We start from the raw sequence: 9,861 nt of genomic DNA on the forward strand, positions 1-9,861 counted from the left end.
TCATTCTGACAGGTGTGAGGTGACACCTTATTGTGATTTTGATTGGCATTTTTCTGATGATTAGTGATGCTGAGCATCTTTTCATGTGCCTGTTGCCCTATGTTTAATTTTTTGAGGAACTGCCAGACTGCTGTCCACTGTGGCTGCCCCATTTCCCATTCCCACCAGCAGCGAACAAAGGCTTTGATTTCTCCACATCCTCCATTGTTATTTTCTGAGTTTTGACAGTCGTATACCCATGGACGTGTGGTGTTGGATTTGACCTCATGGTTGGATGATGGAAATGCAACGCTTCCACCTCAAGAACCAGCCCCGCTGGTCTCACTTGCTTCTCAGGGAATCTGACCCCCTCGGGTCCAGGCTGACCCCAGAGCATAGACAGTGGGTCTCTGGGTGTTACTTGGCCCAAGCCAAGGACTGTCCCCAAGGGACTGGTCCAGAGGCCTGACCGGGAGGGTGGCCGTGACCCAGGGTGCTGGCGGCAGACGCAGAGACAAGAGGCCAGGAGGCCTGGATGGGAGGGACGGGGGCTGCCCAGCTCCTCTTCCGTTGGGCTGGGCGCTGCTCCTTTGAAATAAACTCTTTGCCCAGGCCTGCTGGCCCAGTCCCCAAGCAGATGCCTTCTCCTGCCTGTCTCCACAAGGTGAAAGATAGAAATTAAACCAGGAGGTGCCATGTGAGGACCTTGAAAAGACTTTCGGAGGCAGGGTCTCTCTCCCCTGCAACTGCTGCCATCAGGGCCAGTGCATCCTCTGTGGGGTCGTCCTGGGCACTGTGGGGTGTGGAGCAGCATCCCTGGCCCCTCCCACTCATGCCAGGAGAACCCCCTGAGTCATGACAACCACAGATGTCCCCAGCCAAGCATTCCTGCAAGCTAATATGAGGCATTCATGGCACTTACCTTGGGCAGAAAATTTAGTGGGCGCCAAAAACTTCAAGATTAATGGCAGTTAATGCAATATTTTAACAATCCGAAATGAATGCAAAAAATCCATGATGAACAAAATGTCAAAAAATTTTTAAATTTTATTGAAGTATAGTTGATTTACCATGTTGTGTTTAATTTCCGCAATACAGCAAAGTGACTCAGTCATACATATATATATTCTTTTTCATATTCTTTTCCATTATGGTTTATCACAGGATATTGAATGTAGTTCCCTGTGCTATACAGTAGGACCTTGCTATTTATCCATTCTATATATAATAGTTTGCATCTGCTAATCCCAAGCTCACACTCCATCCCTCCCCACCCTTGGCAATCACAGATTTGTTCCTCTGTGTCTGTTTTTGTTTTGTAGATATGTTCGTGTTGTATTTTAGATTTCACATATAAGCGGTATCATATGGTATTTGTCTTTCTCTTTCTGACTTACTTAGTATGACAATCTCTAGTTGCATCCCTGTTGGCTGCAAATGGCATTATTTTTTTTGATGGCTGAGTAGTATTCCATTGTATATGTACCACAACTTCTTTATCCATTCATCTGTCGATGGACATTTATGTTGCTTCCATGTCCTGGCAATTGTACATAATGCTGCTATGAACATTGGGGTGCCTGTAACTTTTCAAATGATGGTTTTGTCTGGTATTTGCCCAGGAGTGGGATTGCTGGATCATATGGCAATTCTATTTTTTGTTTTTGTTTGGCCACGCCATGCAGCTTGTGGGATCTTAGGTCCCCAACCAGGGATTGATCCGGGGCCCTCGGCAGTGAAAGCACGAAGTCCTAACCACTGGACTGACAGGAAAGTCCCTATTTTTAGTTTTTTAAGGAACCTCCATACTGTTCTCCATAGTGGCTGCACCAATATACATTCCCACCAACAGTGTAGGAGGGTTCCCTTTTCTCCACACCCTCTCCAGCATTTATTATTTGTAGACTTTTTAATGATGGCCATTCTGACTGGTGTGAGGTGGTAACTCACAGTGGTTTTGATTTTCATTTTTCTAATAATTAGCAATGTTAAGCATCTTTTCGTGTGCCTGTTGGCCATCTTTGGAGAAATATCTATTTAGGTCTTCTGCCCATTTTTCGATTGGATTTTTTTTTTTTGTTAGTGAATTGTAGGAGCTATTTGTATACAAAATGTAAAAAATTTAAATACAGATTGAACAGTACTGTGCCATTTTAAAGTGAGACAAAATGAGGAAGATATGCCCTTTATACATTTTTTAAAGCAATATTTACTGAACACCAACCTAGTACAAGACATTGTAGGAAGATATTTTTATTTTATTTATTTAGTTATTTTTTAATTTAATTTAAATTTATTTTATTTTTTAGCCGCTCAGCGCAGCATGTGGGATCTTAGTTCCCCGACTACGGATCGAACCCACACCCCCTGCATTAGAAGCACAGAGTCGTAACCACTGGACCGCCAGGGAAGTCCCCCTTTATACAATATGTTTTTATGTAGTTTTTTTTTTTTTAATGTTTATTTATTATTTATTTATTTATGACTGCGTCGGGTCTTTGTTGCTTTGTGCGGGCTTTCTCTAGTTGCGGTGAGCGGGGGCTACTCTGTTGTGGTGCGTGGGCTTCTCATTGCGGTGGCTTCTCCTGTTGCGGAGCACAGGCTCTAGGCACGCGGGCTTCAGTAGTTGTGGCGCACGGGCTCTAGAGCGCAGGCTCAGTAGTCGTGGCGCACGGGCTTAGTTGCTTCGCGACATGTGGGATCTTCCCGGACCAGGGCTCAAACCCGTGTCCCATGCATTGGCAGGTAGATTCTTAACCACTGCGCCACCAGGGAAGCCCTCCATGTATCTTTTTGAATTAGAGTTTTCATCTTTTCCAGATATATGCCTAAGAGTGGAATCACTGGATCATATGGTAATTCTATTTTTAGTTTTTTAAGGAACCTCCAAACTGTTCTCCATAGTGGCTGCACCAGTTTACATTCCTACCAACAGTGTAGGAGGGTTCCCTTTTCTCCACACCCGCTCCAGCATTTGTTTGCAGACTTTTTTTTTTTTTTTTTTTTTTTTTTTTGGTGGTACGCAGGCCTCTCACTGCTGTGGCCTCTCCCGTTGCGGAGCACAGGCTACGGACGCGCAGGCTCAGCGGCCATGGCTCACCGACCCAGCCGCTCCGCGGCATGTGGGATCTTCCCAGACCGGGGCACGAATCCGTGTCCCCTGCATCGGCAGGCGGACTCTCAACCACTGTGCCACCAGGGAAGCCCCTTTTTGCAGACTTTTAAAAAATATTTATTTATTTGGCTGCTTTGGGTCTTAGTTGTGGCACGCAGGATCTTTCGTTGCAGGCTTCTGGTTGGGGCACACAGGCTTAGTTGTCCCGCAGCATGTGGGATCTTAGTTCCCCGAACTAAGATCGAACCTGCAACCCCTGCACTGGAAGGTGGATTCTTAACCACTGGACCACCAGGGAAATCCCTTATTTGTAGACTTTTTCATGATGCTTTGCGCTTTCCAAAGTGGCATGGCTTCCAGGAAATAAGCCATAGGTGGAAAATGTTTGTGCAGAAAAGTGTGTAGAACATGCCACTACTTGTGTTAAAATATACAAAGCTGCTGTGGACTGAAAGTGTCTCCCTGAAATGTATATGTTGACACCCTAACCCCCAGTGTGGCTGCATGTGGAGATGCCCCCCCCAAACAGTTAAGGTTAAATGAGGTCAGAAGGGTGTCACCCTGGTCCCCTAGAATTAGCATGTCCTAAGAGTCCCTGGAGAGCTCACTTGCTCACGTCAAGGAGAGGCCACGTGAGGATGCAGTGAGAAGGGGGCTGTCTGCAGGCCAGGAGGCGGGCCCTCGCCAGGAACCAACCCTGCCAGAACTGACCTCAGACTTCCAGCCTCCATTCATTCTGTAGCTTAAGCTGCCTGGCCTGTGTTTTGTTGTGGCAGCCCAAACAGACTAATAAAACAGCTCTTCTTCACAAATAGAACGTTTCTAGAATTTTCCAGAACTTGGCAGGAGTTGGAGGGAACTGCCTGTATGCAGTATATCCTCGTGTACCCGCTCATTTTTGTATCCCCGGTGATGGTTTAACACGTCTACAGGTTCTGATGTTCCTCCTTCAAGACACAGAGCCTAATTCTCCTCCCGAATAAGATGTGGAGCAGGAGATGGCCTGAGAGTCCTGAGTAGGTCACAAAAGGCACAGAGGCTCTTCCCTGCCTGCTCTTGGGTCGCTGTGTAGTAGAGAGGCTCAAGCAGCGTCTGGGAGGCCCACATGGGGAGGAGCCACGTGAGGGGGCCTCCTGGAAGCCCCGACTCCCCACCCCACCCCGGTGCCACCCTTCATCATGCAGCCGATGCCTCTACTGCAACCTCATGAGGGACCCTCAGCCAGGAACCCCCAGACAGATCACTCCCAAATTCTTACTGAGAGATAATGAATGTTTGTCTTGAGCTACTAGGTCAAGGGTAACTTGTTAAGGCAGCGATCGATAAAAACCCCGTGCAGGTATTACCCACTAAACATCTGCAGTAATCAAACCATGTCTGCCAGCCACTGGGAAACTGCAGATTTGCAGTTTTGGAGTTGAAAGGCTCCCCGGGTCATCTGGGCCCCTGGGCCTGCAGTCAAGATAACCAAGCCCCAGCATGAGCACGTGCAGGCCAGCAGGTTTCAGAGTGAGGTTTAATGCCGTGTGTGTTCACACACTAAAGCTACTTCCACCAACATAGGAAACCTAACTCGCGCCGTGTATTTCCTCGAAGTCAATCCCAAGAGCCTGGGCCGTTCCAGATGCAGATGGAAGGGGGCAGCACCACCAGACACCTGGAGGGGGAACGAAGCAGGGTGAGCAGCAGATGCTGAGAGCCCAGTAAGAGCACAGACGCCGCAGACAGGCTCTCATACCAGATCTGGCTGTGCCACTTAGGAGTCTGTGAAATGGGGATGCGCGTGCACTCTGGGCTGTCAGGTGGGCAGCACAGCGCCGGGCTCGTCAGTGCTCACAGCAGCCCGCCCAGGGAGGCCAGCCTCCACTTTCCTGTCTGTAAAACGGGGCATCCCTCCACCCCACCCAGGGTGCAGGCTCAGTCTCCAGGACTGAGCCCCGAGGGGCAGCGCCCACTCCCCAGCCCCACAAACCGAGGCTGCTGGCTAGCAGCTCTGCGCCACCAGGCAGGAGGCTAGTGCAGGGCTCCGCCCTCAGGCAGGGTTCTCCAGGTGAGCCCCCAACACCTGCCGGCCCAGCCCTGGAACTGCGGGGAACACTGCTCCTCTGCTGCTCAGGAATCCCGGGCTACACCAGCCGACAGCTGCTGAAACTTACCGGAGGGGTCCAAGGGGGATGGGTTTAATTAATCGTCCTTCTTGAACTTGCCGTTGATGTAGGGCACCCAGTCCAGGATCAGCCTCCAGTCAGTGGCCCACACCAGCCCCAAGGCTCCCACGGTGCCCCACATGCCCACTGTGGGTAACCTGCAAGAACGGGGGTCAGGCCTCACCCTCCCGGTAGCGTGGCCGGATCCCCCCCCTACCCCAAGCTGCCGTTTATCAGGTGCCCACACCCCCCCCCCCCCCACGCACCTGGCCCTGCCCGGCTTGTGGACACATCCTGCTGATGACCCCGAGGGCAGGCACCAGGCAGGTGACCCTGAGGCAACTCCACTCCCATCTGCTTTCATATTAGGATATGCATGAGGGTTTTTTTTGTTTTTTTAGTATATTTATTTGGTTTTGGCTGCACTGGGTCTTCGTTGCTGTACGCGGGCTTCCTCTAGTTGCGGTGCACGGGCTTCTCATTGCTGTGGCTTCTCTTGTTGCAGAGCACGGGTTGTGAGCGTGTGGGCTTCAGTAGTTGTATCACGCGGGCTCGGTAGTTGTGGCTCGCGGGCTCTAGAGCGCAGGCTCAGTAGTTGTGGCGCACGGGCTTCGTTGCTCCGTGGCATGTGGGATCTTCCCGGACCAGGGCTCGAACCCGTGGTCCCCTGCACTGGCAGGCAGACTCTTAACCACTGCGCCACCAGGGAAGTCCCTGCTTAAGGTTTTATTTGAGGAATTGAACCCGTGGCCCCCTGCACTGGCAGGCAGACTCTTAACCACTGCGCCACCAGGGAAGTCCCTGCTTAAGGTTTTATTTGAGGAATTCCACTAAAAACAGAAAAAGCCCAAGCTTGTAAAGCATAAGGATATCTAAACTTTGCAGGTAGGCACGTTAACGTGGTTTCCAGCAGCTCGATCCCTGAGACAGCTGATGGACTGAAGGAGGTGTGAGTTATCAGGGTCCCTGTCTCACAGATGAGACCAAGGCACAGAGAGGGCAAGCCATGCCCCCGACACAGCCCACCAGGTGCAGAGCCGAGGCAGGGACTCCAAGACCACTACACTCCACATTTACGTCCAGTGATGGGCAGGGTCCAGGATGGCCCCAACAGTCCCACCTCCTGGTGTTCACACCCCTGTACAGCCCCTCCCCTTGAGGTCGGCAGGATCCAGTCACTCGCCTCTGATGAATCAAATACGCCTCTGATGAATCAAATACGAGAGATGATGGGCTGTCACTTCTTTTGTTTTGGTTTGGTTTTCTTTGGCCACGCCACACGGCTTGCGGGATCTTCGTTACCCGACCAGGGATTGAACCCAGGCCCCGGCAGTGAAGGTGCCGAGTCCTAACCACTGGACCGTGAGGGAATGTCACTTCTGAGATGGGCTTTTAGAGACTGGCTCTGTCAGGGCGTGCTCGTTTGCTCTTACCCTCTCTGCGGGGAGCCAGCTGCTAGTTTGTGAGCTGCCCTGTAGAGGGGCCCCTGTGGCAGAGGACTGAGGGTGGCCCCCTGCTGCAACCACAGGTGTGACCTGGAAACACATCCTCCAGTAAAGCCTTCAGATGAGACACTGAGCAGGACACTCATCTGTGTTCCAATTCCTGACCCACAGTACTGATAATGAATGTCTGCAAAGCTGCTACATTTGGTGGGCTCTTTGTTATGCAGCGACAGAGAACTCTCACAGGCTCCATCGCTGGTCTGTGCAGGGGCAGAATTTGTGCATGGGTGCCCACTTCACCGGATCACCGTAACCCATGGGCCTGGGGTGTTGGGGTGGAGAGATGGAAGCAGCAACACCCCCTCCCAAACCTGCCTCGCCAACGACATCCCCTGCTCCCTGGGGAGACCCTGGGGAGAGGCCCATACAACTCAACTTTGCGCCTTGGTGGGGTCCTGGGTTACTGCTGCTTTTGGAACAGGCTCTGGGGCAGGTGTCACGAACAGAGAGGGAATCTTTCCTCTCACAGCCCAACAGCTTTGAGGGGTGCTGATGTCAGAGGAGCCTGCCCTCAGGGAGGCCTCCACCGCCCGCCCACCCCCCCCAATCATTCTGGCCACTCCCCTTGGGGCCCTGTGGAGCTCACAGAGAGGGAGGTGGCCACACACCTGACCTCCACGGGGCACCGAAGGTGATGATGCCGCTGACAATCCCTCGACCCTCACCACCTCTCCTCCCCCTGCTCGCAGGAAAACGCCCAGGGCTCGGGGAGGAGCCGAGCGCAGAGTACCCAGCTGGTGAGCGTGGATGCTCCGAGCCTGAGCCCCCACAACGCCACAGTGCCTCCTGGGGGTGAGTCCCGCTTCCTGGCCTCCGGAAGCCAGTGTGGGTGGGACAGGGCTGCACCCACCCCGTTTATTACTTCACATCAACCTCATGCCATGGATCACATCGGTTTAATTTTTTTCTGGTCCAGCGTCAGCCAGGAAGGTTCCGTTTATCGCTGTGTCTCTGGCACCCGACTCAGTGGTAGGTGCGAGCACACACCAGGTGCTCAGTGGGTGCTGCTGCCGACTGAACGAAAGCCTGGATGAGGGGTTCGCTGCTCTGACCACGCGCAGATGGGGATGGACCGACAGTGCCCGGGGGCTCGAGCCGCCCGCGGTAGGGGCCGCAGGGGCCGCTGGCGGTCCCACCCGATGCCAGGGACGGCCTTTCGTCCTGAGCCTGGGTCGCCCCAGCTGTAAAGCGCCACCGTCACTGTCCACCCGAAGGTCCCTGCCGGCGCCACTGTCCAGGGACAGCCCCCACCCGTCACCTCTCCCTGCCGGGGCTCAGGGGCACGACTGCGGAGTACAGGCCCCCTGTTTCTCAGCGTCTCACGTCGTGGGCTCCCCAATCCCGGCTGCCACGTGGGGTCACCCCCATCCCACCCGCCTCCCACGGGGGTCAGTCAAGGACAGGCGCAGCCCTCGGCTTCACAACGTCAGACAAAAGCAAAGCCAGGAGCGCACAGGGTCAGTTTCCAGGCCCCAGGAGCTAAGCCGGGGGTGCTGGGCGCGGACTGGTTGGGCACAATTGCGGCCCCCAGGCAGAGTGCCTCAGGGTCGGGGGCCAGCCACGCGCGGGGCAGACCGCGCTGCCGCTCTGTGCCTCAGTTTCCCCATTTGGGACCTGGGAGGACAAGGGGTCCGGGGGCGGTAGCCGCATCCTCACCAGTTTCTGGCCAGCTGGCGGTATCGCGGGCCCACGAACCTTTCCAACATAGCGGCGCCGTCCCAGCTCAGGGTGCATATATGTTTTTAAATGTATATAAACACAGATGTATATGTTTGTATGAATATTGACTAGATTTCTGTTTTCTGGCCAGCTGGCGGTATCGCGGGCCCACGAACCTTTCCAACATAGCGGCGCCGTCCCAGCTCAGGGTGACCCTGGCCCCGCCGGCTCGGGCGCACTGCGCAGGAGCGGCCGCCGCAGCGCGCAGGCCTGCAGGGAGGCCCCGCCCTGCCCGGCCCATCCCGGGCGGGCTGACCGCGCGAGATCCGGGGAGCGCCGCCGCTGCGCGCGCAGACTCGGAATATAGTTGCACTCACTTCCGGGGAGGGTCTGAAGGACGCAGACTAGAGTGGGCGGGCCCGGGGGGGCGGGGCTTTATGACCACGTGACGTGGGGAAGCGGGGTCTGCTTCTCCGCACTGGCGGTCAGAGTGGCCCCAAGCTGCGTAACGTCCAGCGACTAGGTGTGGCCCGCGACATTTAACTGGTGAGTTTGTGTCCTTATTACGTGCCAGAACTTTATTTACAGTTAAAGAAACAGGCCAAACGGGGAAGCGTTAAACCCAGAGTCGCACAGAGGGGAAGGGTGGGATTTGAACTCCCTTTTGGAGGAATTAGGCGTTGTCACTGGACTCTCTGTGTGTGGGACCTTGGCCAGATGACAGCGCTTCCCCGAGCCTCGGTTTGCTGGCATTTTGTTGTCTGTTGCTCGGAGGCTCGGTGGGAAATGGTTTGCACGTTTCGATTGGGAGTGATTCCTCATTCCGGCAGCAGAGGGAGGCCTGGTTCCTCTCGCTGTCAACATTCAGGATGACACCTGTTAGCTGATGGACCCAGGACAGGTGGGTCCTCCTCCCTCTTCTTTCCGCCGCCCCAGGCTCGCTCGGGCTCGCCTTCTCCTTTCACCGCTTCCGGGGTCCCAGCGTCGAATGCAGGCTTGGAGATGCGGACTGGACACCGTGGGGTTTGTCTGCCCAGCCCAGCCCATCCTGCTGGGGTCGGCCCCTCGGCACCCTCCAAGACTGCGGTTCCCAGAGGGCTGCAGGTTCTCACCTAGCCCTGGCCTCCGACCAGGGGGTTGGTTGGAGACCACGGTCTGGGCAGGAGGGGTGCTCGTTGCTGTTGAGTTGGACATTGTTTCTCCGCCTTTCCAGTTGCCCTGGGATTTTTGAGCTTGGGATCAGAGAGGACCTGAATTAAGTCTCTGTCCTCGATGGAAACTTAAAAAGTGGGTTTGGGCTTCCCTGGTGGCTCAGTGGTTGAGAGTCCGCCTGCCGATGCAGGGGACACGGGTTCGTGAGCCGGTCTGGGAAGATCCCACATGCCGCGGAGCGGCTGGGCCCGTGAGCCATGGCCGCTGAGCCTGCGCGTCCGGAGCCTGTGCTCCGCAATGGAAG

General features: G+C 54.5%; 1 protein-coding gene and 1 long non-coding RNA gene across 2 annotated transcripts in view; one reads left to right on the forward strand and one right to left on the reverse strand.

The window, feature by feature from the left end:
• Positions 1-4,596: 4,596 nt before the first annotated feature.
• On the reverse strand, positions 4,597-8,471 carry UQCR11 (ubiquinol-cytochrome c reductase, complex III subunit XI). Its single transcript, XM_007105976.4, has 3 exons — positions 8,403-8,471; positions 5,251-5,399; positions 4,597-4,751 (listed from the first exon to the last, which is right to left on the reverse strand). Exons 1-2 carry the CDS (start codon positions 8,450-8,452, stop codon positions 5,279-5,281), a joined length of 171 nt encoding a protein of 56 aa, XP_007106038.1. The 5' UTR covers positions 8,453-8,471; the 3' UTR covers positions 4,597-4,751; positions 5,251-5,278.
• Positions 8,472-8,860: 389 nt separating this feature from the next.
• Positions 8,861-9,861, forward strand: part of LOC114487906 (uncharacterized) — a 23,421-nt gene continuing 22,420 nt past the window's right edge. Inside the window, exon 1 of the long non-coding RNA XR_003683465.1 lies at positions 8,861-8,951. This is a non-coding gene — a long non-coding RNA (uncharacterized lncRNA). The remainder of the gene's footprint in view (positions 8,952-9,861) is intronic.

Source organism: Physeter macrocephalus, chromosome 2 (genome assembly GCF_002837175.3).
Source record: "Physeter macrocephalus isolate SW-GA chromosome 2, ASM283717v5, whole genome shotgun sequence".
NCBI classification, from domain to species: Eukaryota; Metazoa; Chordata; class Mammalia; order Artiodactyla; family Physeteridae; genus Physeter; species Physeter macrocephalus.